The 17,826-nt window shown below is 38.6% G+C and overlaps 1 protein-coding gene across 6 annotated transcripts in view; it reads right to left on the bottom strand.

Annotated features, from left to right (window-relative positions):
* The window catches only part of LAMA2 (laminin subunit alpha 2), a 383,003-nt gene that overhangs the window by 159,986 nt on the left and 205,191 nt on the right, over window positions 1-17,826 (bottom strand). For all 6 annotated transcript variants that reach the window (XM_063329629.1, XM_063329631.1, XM_063329633.1 and 3 more), the window contains exons 13-15: window positions 10,701-10,802; window positions 8,794-9,005; window positions 2,596-2,707 (exon numbers count right to left, since the gene is read on the bottom strand). In XM_063329629.1, the coding sequence (XP_063185699.1) occupies window positions 2,596-2,707; window positions 8,794-9,005; window positions 10,701-10,802 (426 nt within the window). The remainder of the gene's footprint in view (window positions 1-2,595; window positions 2,708-8,793; window positions 9,006-10,700; window positions 10,803-17,826) is intronic.

Consider the following 17,826-nt stretch of genomic DNA (forward strand, 5'->3'; position numbering starts at 1 on the left):
TCACTAATTCTGAGGACTTAGACATGGAATATCTACATCAATGCTTAGAACAGAACTAAAATAAAGGATTACAGATTGGGATCTTAAGAAAAGAGATGATGTAACGTTCAAACGTCCGGGAAGTTCTTGACTATCGTAGTGTTGCAAGTTAAATACAACTTCTTCCACAGTGAAAGCAAAAGAGTAGATAGAAAGGGAAGAAATCTGGTGGAGAAGAACAATTAGATGTGAAGATATTGACAAATAAAGGCCAGAAGATTCACATGAGTAAAGCAAAGTAACTATCACAAATGAGTCCAAATGGTATTTGAATTTTAAAATTTTATCTTCATTACCTATGCTCATGCAATTCTGTGTTCATTTCTCAGATATACTAGCAGAGACGTAAAAATTTCCTTTGACTAGAATCTTATAGAAAATTAACTCCAAATTTGTGTAACGGAAGAATCTCATAAGAGACAGCATATTTTAAATGGGATTGGTTATCTTCTGAAGACAGATCGTACCAAAACATTCATATTAAGAAAATAGTTAAATAATGGTTGGTTTTAGTGCTGCGGCTTCTATGCCAGGTACCACAATATCATTATGCAGGAAACAAACACATACATTAAATTAAATGAAGAAGAGAAAATAAAATGGAAAACCTGCACAAAATCAATAAAAATTGAAACTCTACTAGGTTGAAAGTGGAAAAAGCAAAGAGTTGGACAAGGCTTAAAGTATCCAGAAGAAACAAATATGGTATTCTAAAAATACCCACGTTTTCAATTTACCTTCCCAACTTTCTCAACTGCTAGTTTGCCTGGAAATCTAAAACTTCACTGTTGGATTTTTTTTTTTGCTTGTCCTTGTTAAAAAAATCACAACTGCCTTCTCAGAACACTAAAATATTTCCAATTTTTTTTCTATCAAGCACAATTGTTCAATGTATGTCATTTGTTGAACCTCTGCTACAGAAGACTCATGAGAAATTAATTCAGTGAATAAAGGCATGGAAACTAAAACTTTGAACGGTATCGTTATCATAAGATAGGCCCACTTTGTCGAGTGGTAATTCTGAGCAGTCCAAAATGCTCTGAAATTCAGTGAGGTGACCCAGGAAATATGTGCTCATGCAGAAGTCTGTCATACCTTCTTGGCCTTCAGTCTTGGGAGGAACACCAACATACATGTAGGAACTACAATATGTTTTAGTTCAATAGGTCTGCGGATAGCACTAAGCCAGGGCAGGAATCAGAGAATGTCCATGCCCACTAGTGTGCGTAGAGACTTTAAATTCGCAGTTATCTTATATGTACTTTCTATTGTGGAATAGGATCTTAAGTATATATCAAATTTCAGGGACTGTTTTGAATTGGAGAGAATATTTAGCATTGAAGGACACAATGTTGAACCGAGAACTTCAGCAACACAAAGGCAGGAATTCTACCCAAGTCCTTCAGGTTCTACAACAAAAATAGATATTGAAACGTCTGCAGTCAGGGCCTCTCCAACTGCTTTCTGTGAAAACACATATATAAATCTGAAGTGAAAGGAAAAATGGACAAGTAAAAAAAAAGTGTGAAGCGCAATGACATTTCAAACAGCTTTTTTCTTCAAATAATTGAACAATGGTCAGACTGCAAAATTACTTCTCTAGCCAATCTAGGCAATATTCTTCTCCAGTTTTGGTGTTGGGGTTTTATTTCTGTCTGTACCATTTTGGAAGTGATAGGAATATCCATTAATTCCTTCTGGCCTTCTTTCTACATTAGTTTATCTAGCCCCAGCAACAAGCAACCACATTTGGCATGAAACTAGACTCTAAGCCCTAAATATCACATAGAAGCATGGAAGATTTTAAAGAAAAAGAGAGCTGACAAGCAAATGCCTAGAGCGCCTGTGTAAATGGCATACTGTTTGTAGTTTTGTGAAGCAGAGCATCTTGGTGTTTGAAACTATTTCCTTAAAGGCAAAGGTTTTGAAGAATTTTTTTTTTGTCTTCTATTTACCCCAAGCTATGCCCACATGAGCTAGTTAATCATATGTATACTTGTATGAACACATTCTGTGTGAGCTAATGGTTTTGTGAGGAAAGCGGGTATTTTCTGAGCATAAGTGCATGTTATTATCTGTAACAGGACCAAATTAAAATGAAAAAATCCTCACAAGAACACACACACAACCCTCAAAGACTCCAGGACAAATGGCAAAGCCCTGGGAAAACAAAAGAGGAAACTCAACCACATTAACTAGCTAATTTGATCTGGCTTTGCTGTGCACAGGTCAGATAACTGCCATTTTCCTTCTAATTGTCATAGTTTCATGCATTTGTAGCATCAATTGGCTGAAGAGTACAAATATTGCTTTAATTTTCATTTTATTAAGAGAAATGTCTTTTCATAACTTAGAAATCACCACAGACGTGTAAAACATCAAATACTATCAAATACAATGAGCCACCACCTAGAAATAAAGGTCACGAGACAAGCTATACCAAATTCCTAACAGGAATGGACAGCTCTTACTATTTTCTACCAACACAGAGCCAGTGGTTACTTACAACTATCACAGTGTTAGCACAATTGATCACGACTTCATCGTGACACTCACCTCACACGAGGTACCATCATACCCCGGGGGACAGTCACATAACTCCACTGCAGATGCCACCTTTCTCCCAGTTGAAGTGTGGTCAGCAGCTTCAATGCTAACGCTTCGTAGTCTGGATGTAACAGAAATGAAACAGTTAAAACAGCAAATTAGATGGAAGTATGTGTGCAGCTGGAACAGTTTGTAGTGACATTCAGTGGCTTGTTCATGTTTTCCTGTTCAAAAATAAGGAGGTTTTCATATTAATTTATTTCTTCCTAAACCACATGTCTGTAAGCTTGTTACTATTTTTGATCGTCACGTGAGGAAGACTATGGTCAGAGATACATTGATAAAAATAGATTTAAAAAGTCCCACAGCACTCTAAGAGTAGATGGAAGGCTATTCCTGACCTGCAAGCCACGAATGCCAACTTGCATTGCAGCTGTATATATAGCAAATTTGACACTAAGCTGTATCCTCAAAATTTATAAACCACTACTCCAGCTTTCTAAAATACTACATTACTAACTTTTGGTTATAGGGTGTTTTTATTTTGGAGATTTGACCTCTGAAAAAGACTTCAGTTCTGTCCAGGAGGATCTAAGTATTATGTGTATAAAGAAAAAGGTATGTACATGAAAGAAAAAGGAAATCTTCTACCATATACCTCAGTTTCACCAACGACAGAGAAGACAGACTTAGAGAATTTTCTGTTCCAGGCACAACTGCCCTTAAAAAATAATGCTAGACATGGGCTAAACACCCATTCTTTAGCCAAACATGGAACATGATTTTTGTTTAAAAAAACATGGAAGTATGATGAGAGAGACAACAAAATTCTTTCGATAATCTTACATGTAATATGTGAAACAGAGGTAGCTTACCTAACAGTATCCATTTGGGGAAAGAAATCGGAATTTGGGGATTTAATTCTTATGAGAATTCAGAAGGAACATCAGGGCATTATAGAGGCTCAATGACTTCTATTTTCACCCAGCAATCTTAACAGAGCGTTTGGTTACTAGAGCTACCTGGAAAGCTTCTTTTGAAGTCTTTTTCATCAGAAAATACCTTTCTATCATGACATGCATTTTGTTAAAAAATAATTCATTTTCTTTGGAAAACGTAAGACAAACTTTTTTTCCTCCATACTAAGGCATTTATCTTTTGGCTGCCAAAAAATCCTGAAAATTGTTTCGATGACCTTGGATCAGAAAACATCCAAGAAAAATATTATGTTGTTACTGCAGCAGTTGGAGGAAAGGTTAAGACAGGATATTTTCCCACTCAATTTTATGACTACTCTCAATAAGACAGACATGAAAGGTAAGGGGGAAAAAGGGAAGATTTCTGAAATTAGAATGGGAGCTTCAGAAAAACAGAAATTTTACCATCACTAAGGATATAGCTGGACTTGGGGTCTACTATTGCGGATTAGGCAATAGTGTAATAGAAACTGGAATTTAATTTGGTGATACCAGAACCTCCGAAAAGGTTCTTGAAACTACTTTATGAGACTTATGCATGTTCCTATCCAGATGTTCAGTAGGATCTCTCTCACTTTTCAATATTTCCCCCTTCGCTCCATTGATGCATGCTTATTTTGCAATCTTCCTTTTGAGTTTTCCTTACAATAAGATAACCAGTCTCTAGGGTATTATATATCAAATGGTGATGACTTTAACAGTAAAAAATCTAACAATTTAAGGAGAAAAATCTGTAAAGATTCTTATTAAAGAAACAAATTACTAGTAAAAGGCCAAGTTTTATTTATCCCTTGAACTACAGCTAGTTTCCTCCCAGCACAGATCTTGGAACAAAGGGAAGCAGTTACACACAGAAACAATCTGCCCAGTATTATCCCACATTTGTATTCACTGAATTGTTCCAATTTTCATTACGTTCTGCTATTTGCTAAATGGGATTTTAATGTGTTTAACAGTTTTTAGCATTAACAGTTACTCATTGAAGAAAGCGACAGTGATTTTTTTTTCCTCCCATTTTGATGTTGCAATTTTGATTCCTCGATGTCATTCTGCATTCATTAAAATACATAATGCTGGCAGTAATGGGGCACTGGATCTTGGAGATGCATGAACAATTTGAGATTCAACATAGAGACCAAATATTTAAGCTGACTGTTACTGTCAGCAGGCAACTGTTGGCTTCTAAAACCAAACAAGATTAAAAGGGAAGGGGACGTTTCAGGCAGTATCAGCATAGTTTACTGTCTGCTATGCGAGGCATCTGAATCACATCAGCTACACAAGGCACACGAAGTACTGACCCAATCATTGCTTATTTGTCTTGAAACTAATTCTGCATATGGAAGAAAACCCTTTGCCTTTCCTTCTCTCTTTCTCCTTGCATCAAGCACTGATTGATGGTTGCAAGCAATCCATTGTCTTTAGTACCACAATTTCCAATGCCCATCTGAGTGTCTACAATATTTACCATCACTGGCCACTCTTAATATTAAAAATGAAGAAACAGTGCTACTAAACTGTCTTTGAAGCACAAGCTAACACTATTAGATTAAACAAAATTATAGAAGAGTTTTCTTTTCCTGGCCTGTTGCTTCTACCACAGATGGACTTAACTGCAACAGTTTGGAAGATCTCTCACGTCAGAGCAGGATCTTGATTAATACGCAGATTGCTGCATTTCTGTGTTCTCATTTTTTATCCTACTTGATCAACTAAATGAAAGCCCACTCATATGGGCTTCCTAATTATGCCATAGAGCATTAGCAATGTTCAAAGCTTAAAAAGACCCCCAAAATGTTCTCAAAACCGTGCTTGAGTCAGACTCACCATTACTGCATTAATATTGCTTAGTAACTACTTGAAAATGCTACTGAATAACTAATGTTTCTAGTAGGTTAAACTAAACAAGGGTAAAAATACAGTGTTTAAGTTGTAAGTTAGCAAGTCTCTTGCTAACTGGAGAGAACTCCACTGAATTTTTAAATCTTTTTCTACATGACTGCAAGAAAGTTGCTTAATCTTACAATGCCTCCATTCTGGTCTCTTCTCAAGCATAGATTATAATAGCACCCTTGGAAATCCTTACACATGTAGTGTCATTATCCATTTTGAAAACTTTCAATATTTAAATGAACAGGTTGCTTAATATAGCAATCTCTAATTAGTATGTTGCATAATTCTGCTGATGCTTTGAGGCAGAAATTGTCATTCATGAAGGACCTAATAATACTGTAATATTTCTGTCTCTCTGCCAGACCCTCTTTACTCTCTCAGAGGAATATCCATCTGTCCCCCACACATACCTATTTAAAAGATAATACAAAACTCTTAGTTCAAATCTATTTATCTACTAAGGCTTAGCTCTACTTTTTTTTTTTTTGGCAAAAATGTCTTCCTTTGGAGCCCATCGACAGAAGTCCTTAATCAGACTAAGATATCACAAAGAATATCGTCTTCATTGGGACTGGACATTTTCCCTGTAGTACTAAAGGGGCAGAATACTGAGAAAAGAGTTGCTTTGCATGATCATAGAGTTATGAGCAGAACTTTGCACCTAATAAGTTTTAGCATGAGTGAAAGTCAAAGAGAATATAAAAAAGTCAGAACTGAGGCATATCCTGAAAAACAGCAATATGCCTCCAACAACAGATCATAAACTGGGCTGGATGACAGTAGATGCTGTTGCTGCTACATCACATGATTGTGAGCACGCACTGTTCTGAGAAGATTAACTCCGCTCAGTAAATCCCACCCTGATGGGTGAAACTACAATTCCTCCAATTAAATCAAAGATGAAAAATCCAATTCAGTTAATTGTGACTGGAATTTCACACCGTCTCTTCTGTCACACTAAACTGCAATGAGCACCCTGACAGCACTCAATAAAACGTGTTTCGTTTGGAGCAAACTATTTTCAGACACTTCTGGACATGCTGATGGTCATCACAGCGATACAGTAACCATTGCATTCTTATCTGGTTAGAGACATCATAGGGACACCCAGAGATGTACCAGTAATATAAAACCATTTCTAGAAAAAAAGGTACTCTTCAAAACTACTTCAGTCCCTTCCCCAACTCCCTTTTAAATCACTGTCTTCAAGGGACCAACCTTCCTAATTGTAACGTCACTGCATCAAGAAGATGGTGCCTACTAACCTGCAAAGCACAAATGGAATTTTTGTGCCAGAGCTCTTCTTGAAGAATATTTCCAAGAGACGTTTTTGGAAAGTTATCTACAACATGCCACTAAAATGTTCCAAAGGCTGAATATGAATAAAACTACAGAACAGTGAGGGCCCAGACATGACCAAATGGCTAAAGCAGCAATCTGGGATGCAGGCAGTGATGCATAGTCTACCAAACGTGCCACTGACAGGTCTGCCATTTCTTACTTAGAAGGCATGAACTATAGACTGCACCAGTTCTACATGTGTGCATGTGTGTGCTGACCAGAGCTCTATGTTGTTGCCCAGAGGGCACCTGATCAATCCCAGCAGAGGCAAGATGGAGCCAGTACATGTCCAGCAATGCACTTTCTTCACAGATTTTAACTGCTTAGACAAAATGCGTTTTGTAGGAAAGCCTCCCCTTCTCACTCGAGTTCAAGTGTCAGTACACAAATGTATGTAAACCACTGATAGCTGAAATTTGTGTTTCCCATAATATTTAGTAAGTATTACATATCTCCTTTAAAACAGCATAGCATAAAACCCCCTATTGTTCATCCCAAAACTGTTCCTGCACTCCTTCAGTTTGAAAAATTCTGACTACATTTTTTTTCATTTTATTTGAATGGGAAGGGAGTGGAGGAACAGCATGCACCGAGCTCCCACTAGTCTCAGCTGTAAGCTGTGGATTAACAGCTTCTCATGGTCTGCTCATAGTGCATAAGAGATGAACTCTGTCCTGGTGGTTTGACTCTCCTCTGACACCAGGATGGGCAGGCGATGGGCCATGAAAGGTTTTTAAACTGGATGCAAGGAAATGCCAGATTGATGACCAAGTGAGCAGATAAGGGAACAGTATGGCTTAAACTCAAGCTAGTTATGATTCATAAACTTATTTACAGGGAGGTAATACATACTAATTAACCATAGAAAGAGATTGAAGAAACATGAATTTTACGGGGAAAAATGTACACTGCCAAAGCTCAAATCAGAAAACTGTATGCTGTTGACACAATCTGCCTTTCAATTTAGGATGTATTTTAATTACCTAAGTATTCAAATGATGCTTGGATTGCTTAAGAAATTTCACAGTAGCAAAAACTGTATCTGTGCTCTCAGCAAACAATCACTAATGCGCTATCAGCTCCCTCCATTCCAAATTGGCTTATGTGGCTGAATCAAGTGATGTGTAGGTTAGAGAACATTTCGGGTTTCATGCCTTGTGAGTAGAAAACTACTAGGCAATCAATTCCATTGCACATTTCAAAAATATTATTTATGCCACCTAACTATCAACGTATAGACAGAGTGCAATCATACACTATCAGAAGACAGGCTGTCTTCTAGCCCACCTGGAGTATTTGTTCATGCACTTATGAAAATTTTAAATGCAAGATGAGCTTTACAGGTTCAACCACACTGCAGCCACTGAGACAGAACTACTGTGTCATCTCATATAACATGTCTTTCATTTTGTCAGAAGACTCAGAAGAGTTCACATGAAATCAGTGGTTTTAAGCAGTCCAGAGAGCAACCTGACAGAAATCAAGGTAAAGGCTTTGGGATTAGCCTTTTCTGTGTGTGGTACTGATTAAAAACATAGAAAACTCCCCTCAAGCCGCTTTTCCATCTTAGAGACTTAGGATATTATTCTCTGGTCCACTGTTAATGTGGCTCTGTACACTCATTAAATGGGGAAAACAAAACATAAGAAATATGTCGTCTCTTACTTCCACGTGTCATTACTGCAGTCCATGATTTACCATATACATGGGAATTACAGTGTTCACAAAATATACGTATATATAGAACCGTCATTCATGCGTTAATAGTCCATGTGATTTCATTTTCTTACAAGGCTGTTTGTTTCTGTTATCTCTCCTCCTCCTGCCTAGCCAAAATGAAAAAAAAAAAACTAACTAATGTTTGAAAGTCTAAATGAATGCTATAGATTTCATGATAATAAATTAGTGTGTTTTAAATTACATCAGCTTAATTCTATGAAGATACAAGTATTTTGAGACTCTGCCTGCAGCAGAAGGACACGTTTCCCACATTCACCTGTAGATGGCATTCATCCCATAGCTGTATGTGGCTCTTATGAGGATCCTCTTTACATTTGCAAGGATAGTCATGAACTCCCTCCTGCTGACAGGAACATCAGTGCCATGCACGGAGAAAGATTCTGGTTTCAGCAAAATTTCTTCAGTGTGCTCTTCAGAAGGCTGCAGGTGAATCCCCTCTTTTGGAGTGCTGATTCTCAAGTCACCTCCCTGGATAGAGCCGTGAGAGAGATACATTTAAATTTGAAAAAAGTCAGGAAAGAAGCTCTATCTGTAGCCACCTGGGGTATAGGATTTATTGAATAATATATTTTACAAGAATAATAAATATCAGGAATAACATTTACCTTCATAACCCTGAAATGGGCTTGCCTGGTACACTTGAAAGTCAGCGCAAAAGAAAGTTTAGGTTATTCAGATAAAACCTAGTGTCATGGCTTTGCATAGGCAAGAGAAAATTCATACAATGCTAAGCTGCACAAAAACAGGTCTGCTGAAAAAAATGTGAAAGTGTTACCTCAAACAAACAATTATTTTATTTCATAGAATCATAGGATGGTTAGAATTGGAAGGGACCTTAAAGATCATCTAGTTCCAGCCCCCCTGCCATGGGCAGGGACACCTCCCACTAGACCACATTGCTCAAAGCCCCGTCCCGCCTGGCCTTGAACACTTCCAGGGATGGGGCATCCACAGCTTCTCTGGGAAACCTGTTCCCGTGCCTCATCACCCTCCCAGTAAAGAATTTCTTCCTAATATCTAAATCTACCCTCTTTCAATTTAAAAGTGTTACCCCTTGTCCTATTGTGACACTCCTTGATAAAGAGTCCCTCCCTATATTTCTGGTAGGCCCCCTTTAAGTACTGAAAGGATGCTTATAAGGTCTCCCTGGAGCCTTCTCTTCTCCAGGCTGAACAACTCCAACTCTCTCAGACTGCCTGTCTTCACAGGAGAGGTGCTCCAGCCCTCTGATCATCTTCCTGGACCTCCTCTGGACTCGCTCCAACAGGTCCATGTCCTTCTTATGTTGGGGGCCCCAGAGCTGGACACAGTACTCCAGGTGGGGTCTCACCAGAGAGGAGCAGAGAGGCACAATCACCTTCCTCAACCTGCTGGACACGCTTCTTTTAATGTAGCCCAAGATCTGGTTGGCTTTCTGGGCTGCAAGTGCATATTGCTGGCTCATGTTGAGCTTCTTCTCATCCACCAACACCCCCAAGTCCCTCTCCTTGGGGCTGCTCTCAGTCCACTCTCTGCCTAGCCTATATTTATGCTTCAGATTACCCCAGCCCATGTGCAGGACATTGCACTTGGCCTTGTTGAGCTTCATGAGGTTTGCACAGGCCCACCTCTCACACCAGTTCAGGTCCCTCTGCATGGCATCCCTTCCCTTCAGCCTGGCAACTACACAACACAGCTTGGTGTCATCGGCAAACTTGCTGAGGGTGCACTCAATCCAACTGTCCGTGTAACCAACAAAGATCTTAAACAGCACTGGTCCCAATACCAACCCCTGAGGAACGCCACTCATCACTGCTCATCCCTTGGACGTTGAGCCGTTGACCGCAACTCTTTGAGTGCAGCCATCTAGACAATTCCTTATCCACCAAGTGGTCCATCCATCAAATCCATGTCTCTCCAATTTAGAGACAAGCATTCGTTATTCCTGATGAACAGGAAGAAGATAGTTTTGTAAGCTACTGCAATATTACTAGAGGCTCCTTGAGATACTGAAGATTTTAGTTCTCTAAAGTGTGTCCATTTTCTGATACTATAAATTAGCTGAAGGTATGTGCACCTTGCTGTTTTGTGTCCTCAACCACTAGACTTCATGCTGAACATCTGAAGAAGTAGGCAATTTTCTTTTTTTTTTTTTGTTGGTGGCTGAAAATACAATCCCTTTACCTCTATGATGACATCAGATTGAACCATCAATTGAACTGTCTCTTCTTTCTCTGTGAAGTCATAGGAGACTGTAAATTTGAGATGTCCTCCAGCTGCTGCTACCTGGGGAGAAAAAAGACAGGAAAAATGCAATTAAATGAAAGAAAACAGGCCTTAACCGTTTGGGGGCAGTTTTCTCCAGTGTCAGTATTTCCCAAGAATAGACTTCTAGTTTTGCAAAACCATATGCAGATACCTGGAGATTACAACTCTATGGACCATTCCTGCTTGCTCAACTATCTAGAAATCACACTTAGTCATTTTTCTTCTATGCCTGTTGAAGGCTGCAAATTCTTTAAACACATGGACTAACAAAGTAATCAGAAACAGATCTGAAACCTAAGCAAGTTTCCACTTGATACTGGCATTAGGTTTTTAGTGTATTTCAGTTATATGGTCCTCATTCAGGCTGCGCCTCTACATCAGCAGCCTTAGCGGTCTTTAGAAGATTCAATAACTTCAATTTTGTTGATGGGGAAAACTACCAAAAAAGAAAAAAGCCCAGTGATGGTTTTTTTTAGAATGAGCTTTATTTAGGAAATAACCTAAAATAAAGTAAGAATTTTCTGTCATAGAATCAAATAAATTTACTTTAAATGAATGCTCCAGTCCTTTCTCTGTTTGACTAAGCCTTCAATGTGAGAAGTCAATAACCAGACCCTCATGTCATAGCAATATACATTTTTTGCCCCAAAACTACGGCACTGACACTAGCTTTTCCATGAAAAAATGGAAAACGTAGATTAATTTTAGGATGCAAATCAAAAGCTGCAGACTTGAATGACAGAGTTCAGTACAAAACCAGTGCTTTTTTGTTAATGGTTTGGAAGAAGCCTAAGTAAATCAGAGGTTGCAAGAGCTACATTTTGGGTTTTAAATGCATCTGCCTCATACTTCAGTGAAATGTGAGCCCCCTCTCAGAGACTATTCAAATCACAGGAATCCTTTTGCCCTTCCAGTGCATACTGCTGACCACAGAGTAAACTCATGAGTCTTCTATAAAGAGAATAATCTGGTTATTCTCAAGGACATAACGTACCATCTCTTGTTCATCATACTAGATGGTTTTGCACACAGTAACAGAAAGCAGTGAAAGTCATCCACTTCATTTTTTTAAGATGCATCTAATTTAAGGGGAGAAAAAAGTCCCATTATTTAAGGCACGGAAATCAACTGATTTTGAAGGTATCCATGAAGGTATAAAAATCCATAAACTGCATCTAAGGCTGTACAGCTAATTGGTAGGTTAAAGCCAGAAAATTCACTCCAATTCGTAACCCAAAGCTTGGATCATAGAATCACAGAATCATAGAATGTCTCAAGTTGGAAGGGACCCATAAGGATCACTGAGTCCAACTCCCTGCTCCTGGCAGGACCACCTAAAACTAAACCATATGACTAAGAGCATTTTCCGGATGCTCCTTGAACTCTGACAGCCTTGATGCCGTGACCACTTCCCTGGGGACCCTGTTCCAGTGACCAACCACCCTCTCAGTGAAGAACCTTTTCCTAATGTCCAATCTGAACTTCCCTTGACACAGCTTCATTCCATTTCCTCGTGTCCTATCACTGGTCAACAGAGAAAGGAGATCAGCACCTCACCCTCTGCCACCCTCCTTGAGGAAGTTGTAGACTGCAATAAGGTGACCCCTCAGCCTTCTCTTCTCCAAGATGAACAAACCAAGTGACCTCAGCCGCTCCTCGTAAGTCTTGCCCTCAATACTTTTCACTATCTTGATCGCCCTCCTCTGGACACACTCAAATTGTTTGATGCCCAAAACTGCACACAGTACTCAAGGTGGGGCTGCACCAGCGCAGCGTAGAGCGGGACAATCAGCTCCCTCAACCAGCTAGCTATGCTGTGCTTGATGCACCCCAGGACACAGTTGGCCCTTTGGCTGACAGGGTGCACTGTTGATTCATATTCAATTTGCCATCAACCCAAAGCCCCAGATCTCTTTCCATGGGTGCTGCTCTCCAGCCTCTCATCCCGCAGTTTTTATGTGTAAGCAGGATTAACCCGTCCCAGGTGCAGAATCTGGCACTTGCTTTGGTGAAATTTCATATGGTTGGTGATTGTCCTCTAGGGAGTCCACAGCCCCCCCCGGTTTGAATCATCAGCAAACATCGGCATGGGATGTTTATCTACACAGTATCCAAACCTGTTAGCACCAATGCGACTACATTCAGCCTTGACCATAACAACATGAAAAGACTTTTTTTCCTTAGACACACTTTTTACAGCATTTTTGTTTTGCCTTTGGTTAAGGCTAAACACTGGTTTATTACTGTAAGAGGAATGTAGAAAATTTAAATATCCAAAATGCTGCAAGAAGTACCCAGACTTGCTTTCAGCTTTAGACAAACATTTTAAAAGAGTAACTTTCGCAGAATTCTATCATTTCTCTTTCAAGTTCAGACTAACTACAAATATTCAAGAAAATAAAAATAATGGGAAAACAAAGATTGTGTGGTTTCAGGCAACCTATAAAAAATATGTACCAAGACAGGTTTTACTTTTCCGCAACCACATAACCTTTACCTTTACCAACATGGGGAATTGACAGATCGTACAGAAAAAAAAAAAGGAAATGAAAGGTTCTCATTTAAAATAAATGCATACAGAAAAGCAGTCAACAATGCAAACTTTGAACAAAAATCTGTTAGAAAGGATTAGACAAACAGATAATAGTTTAGAGAAAGCAGTCAGAATGGGTTAGGGACTTCTAAAATACAATCACAGGAAGCACTAGGGGTGGGTTTGACTACTCCAGAAAAGAGAATGCTAAGAGGGAACAGGAAAACAGTTGACCAAAACATGAAAGATTGGAAAAATGAAATGGCCATTTTTTATTTTCCTGTGGCAACTGCAGGGAAGGCATGACGAAGATTCTGCTTGAGTACACAGAAAGCCTTCCGACTGTAAGGATGGTCAAATCAGTATCAAGCTACTTGAAAATGCTATTGAATTCCTTCATTAAATGTTTAACAGCAGTTCAAACATGTCAGAGATATTCTAGGTATGATGCCTAAGAGTGACTAAGAAGTCTCTTGAGGTCGCTGCTAGCCACAGCAGTCTGAGTTTCATGGCTGCAACTGGCAAGATTTGCATATCACAAACAGGATTGCACATTGAAGTCAAGGTCCCAAAACAGCACTTATCGGATACAGTACCTGGTAGTTCAGAATATATATTTACCTTGTGTGCTGTATAATACCAATATAGATTAGAAAAAACCCCAAATGTATATAAACCAGAAAGTACTACTTCCTTCTGCCATTGTTTATAAAGGTAATTTCCTTCCTCTGTATATTTAAAGTACAAGTTCACTCACAGGCAAAAGAATTAAGAGGTCGATCTATGTGCTACATGAATAATTATGTCTCATCTAGTGCAAAAACTACTTTACACTGAATTTTGAATACAAAGGCAATACAGAAGTTGGGCACCTGTGAGATCCCTTCATTTTGATGTTGTTCTCTGTATCACCTGAAGATTCAGAGTTCTGCCTCAAGGATTGTCATCCGAAGCCATATCAACACCAAAGAGAACAGAGCATAAAAGTTTGCCTTGCTGGTGACAAAGGCATGCATTGTTGAGACAAGAATAGCTGACTAAAAACGTCAAGGAAGTTCCACAGAATTTACTTGATCTCTCCCTCCTGCTTTTAGATTAATACATCAAATGTTTCTTCCCAGCTCAGGAGGCAGAATCTATGTGTCCAAGAAGTCACAGACTCCCCAAGAAGTACAAGTATAGGAGAGAGAAATCACAGCTATCTTAATTCTAATCCACCAAGTTTCTGGCAGATAATTTTTTGGTTGTTCACGGTTAACTGTACTTCTACTATTATTTTACATGTTGTTAAAAGATATAACCAGAGAGCAGACAAAAGTGGTTACGACATCCTGAGAGTTACATTCTGGGTCAGCCAAAGCCTTCTGAGGCAGGAGGGATGGCTCCTTTCCTGGGAACAAATGGCCGTGCTCAACAGGAAGACAGCTGGAGGATAAGAGGAAGCACTCAGTACTACCTTGTGTAAAGCATGCTTTGATGTTGTGCCTCTCACACGAAAATCACTTTTAAATCAAGACAAGTGATAGTAAACCACAAATATTTACAGCATTGAAAACAAACAGCATTGCTACGAATATTTGCAAAGCCACAGATGAGGAAAGCTTGCATCCCTTTATATGGAAGTCAAATTATAGAAGTCTTTCTCTTCCTCCACTTAGTCAGTCTGCTGTCAATGCTTTTCTGAGGTAAGCTGTCAGGATCTCTCTTGCTAATATTATTGGAGAGTACCTCTTTCTCATACAGCTTTCATAACCCATCTTATTCTTGAATAATTTGGTGATTCACACTTCCCCTCTCCAATGCCACTTGTAACTCTGCCTGTAATGTTTTAGCACTCACTCCACTACACTAGAGGCTGCCTCATTTCTTCTGAACAACATCTGCCAAATGTAACTTCAGAAGACCAGGAGCTACCTTCACTAAACACAGTGCTGTTTATTATCCCTTATCTCATTGAGCAGTAAAATGCTCTCCTGTCAGCTAGGAAGACACCATTTTGTGATTAAAGGATCTAAATATAGGTGCCCATTTGTGAATTAGATGACCATGACCCTCCTGAGAGGAAGCCAGATGGAATATACTGGGGCATCTGATATGGCATTATGTGGCCACAGGTAGACAACGGAAAGAAGTCCTTTGTATAGTCAAAGAAATCTACGAAGTGGCTGGTCTATGGTTTCCCCACCGATGGACAACTTTTAAATCACTTCACTTTGCATTTATATTTTAAAAATAACTTGGAAGACATAAAATACATTTCACAAATTAATAAAGTATTGCACAGTAAGTGTATTATTGAAATAAAAGACATGCACATTGCTCATATGTTTAGTAGTAAAATCTATATCAGAATGGATTTAGCTCAGAGAGGCTTTGATCCCAGGCTTAACCCAAGAGGACATGACACCTTCAAAGGCAAAAATATATTACTGCATTAAACTAGATTTAGGCCAATGCTCATACAACACCAGATTTTAGAAATCAGCAAAATGAACAGCATCAACAAATATCAAGAAGTTGGACAATCTTTTCCCTCTTTGCTATTAGTGATTCTAGCAGAAATATAGTCACTGACACGTTGTATCACAGCATTACAATGCACGAGCATTACAGAGAGAGTTATTTTTATTAGACCAATAGAGCTGCAATACAGCTCTAGAACGGTGACATGCTTTCGGAAACACGAACCCTGCTTGCTATTACATTATTGTATACATAGACATACAATTAGAACTATACCAACTGAACAAATGCTACCAGAAAAGGAAAAAAAAAAAAAAAAGAAAAGAAAAATAGAAGGCTTACAAACATGAACGGGCAGGGCAGAATGTTTCAGTGGACAAAGCTAGCACACATACTGCTGAATACAAAAGAAAGGATGAGTCTCACAGGAAGCTGCTGATAGTAACTCAAGGTTCTAAGAGATCATAATGTCCTCTTATTGCAGAAGACATGCCCAGAACACACAAAACCCTTATTTATTTCCTGATATGCCTCTGAACGCTCTTTTGCTTGCTGTCATGAACATGAGAAATAACACAGATGCTCCCTCAGTCTTCCAGTGGCTCTGTCATATTCTTGGTGGCAATATCTACCAATAGATACAGTGCTTGAAGGTACTGAAATCATATTATATACAGTAACATTCCCTGCTAGCCTCCTTGAATTTCCTTTCTCCTTGAAACAGACCTGCAGTAAAATGTTGAAGTTTATTTGGACTCTTTCACCTTCACAAACTCTCTAGGTACATGTTTATTTTATTCAGCAAATATAGAGGTACCTGCCACCAGAACATCAGCACTATGTATGTGAAGGAAATCCTTTTAAAAAAATAAGATTGCTCCCAGTTTATTAGTGGTGAGCAATTTGTTCCACAATTGATTGGCACCTATGCAGTTGTGATATAATTTGACAAGGCACTGAACAGACAATGTACTATCTTAACTGACCGCTAAGAGTTTATTTGTTCTTCTAGCCAGCCCACCCGATGCAGAAGGGAATGAACAAAGGGCTGCTTTTCCTAACTTAATTTACTTATGTTGAAGGAAATACTCCATTGTTAATCCAGCTCTCATCTGGATTATTACCTTCTTTACAATAAAGTACCAAATAAATTTATTATATTTAATTGGCTTTTGCTGATCCAGTCTTCATGCTGGTCATAGAGTGAGGGAAGGTAGGGACTGGAAAAGAATTCTGATAGAACCATCACCAAGAAAACATCAAACTTCTATTCATTTAGTAATAGCTCTCAGTAAAGATTGCATGTTTTAGTTCTACTCAAGATCCAATTAGAGATTAAATAGACTCTCCTCTCTTAGACAGACTTGAATTTAGATAGGATATAAGCTCTTCTGAGTCATTATAGTAATATTTCAGATAAAGTGGGGAGCAGAATAATCATGTTCCATTTGAATGACAAAATAGTTCTGGCTAGCTTTAAAAAGATGCCAGAGCGTTCTTCATAGGGAAGTTAAATTTTCCCCCTGGAAGAATGGGATCTTTCCCCTGCTCTCTACCACCTAGAGTTCCTTCAGCCATTCACTGTCAACTCCATTTTCTTGAAACAGACAAGTCTGATAGCCAAGTCACACTATAAAAAGATTTCCAATTCATTATTTTCTGGAATCTTACTGAGAATATTATGATACAGTCTCTTTAATTTTTAGTATTTCCTCTGCTGATCATAAGTAAAGGCAGAGTTGAGTCAAAGATAAGGAGTTTTATTACTCATTTGATCACAAAATATTCTCCAATGTCTACGATATATGCTAAGAAATCAAAGAGCAAGATATAAAGCATACCAGTGAGAAAACATTTATTTGTTCTACCTCAAATGACCTTTATGGAAAACTCCAAAAAAATCCTTAGAAACTCATTGTGTAAGACCTTCTTCTTTCATACATTGGATAACGGAACAACACATTCACAATAAATCTGAATGTTTTAAAGTTTCACAGCAATAAAAAGAACTGTCAAATCTGCAGCTTTAATTTTTTTTCCCCTCAG

This window comes from Chroicocephalus ridibundus, chromosome 3, assembly GCF_963924245.1.
Source record: "Chroicocephalus ridibundus chromosome 3, bChrRid1.1, whole genome shotgun sequence".
NCBI lineage: Eukaryota > Metazoa > Chordata > Aves > Charadriiformes > Laridae > Chroicocephalus > Chroicocephalus ridibundus.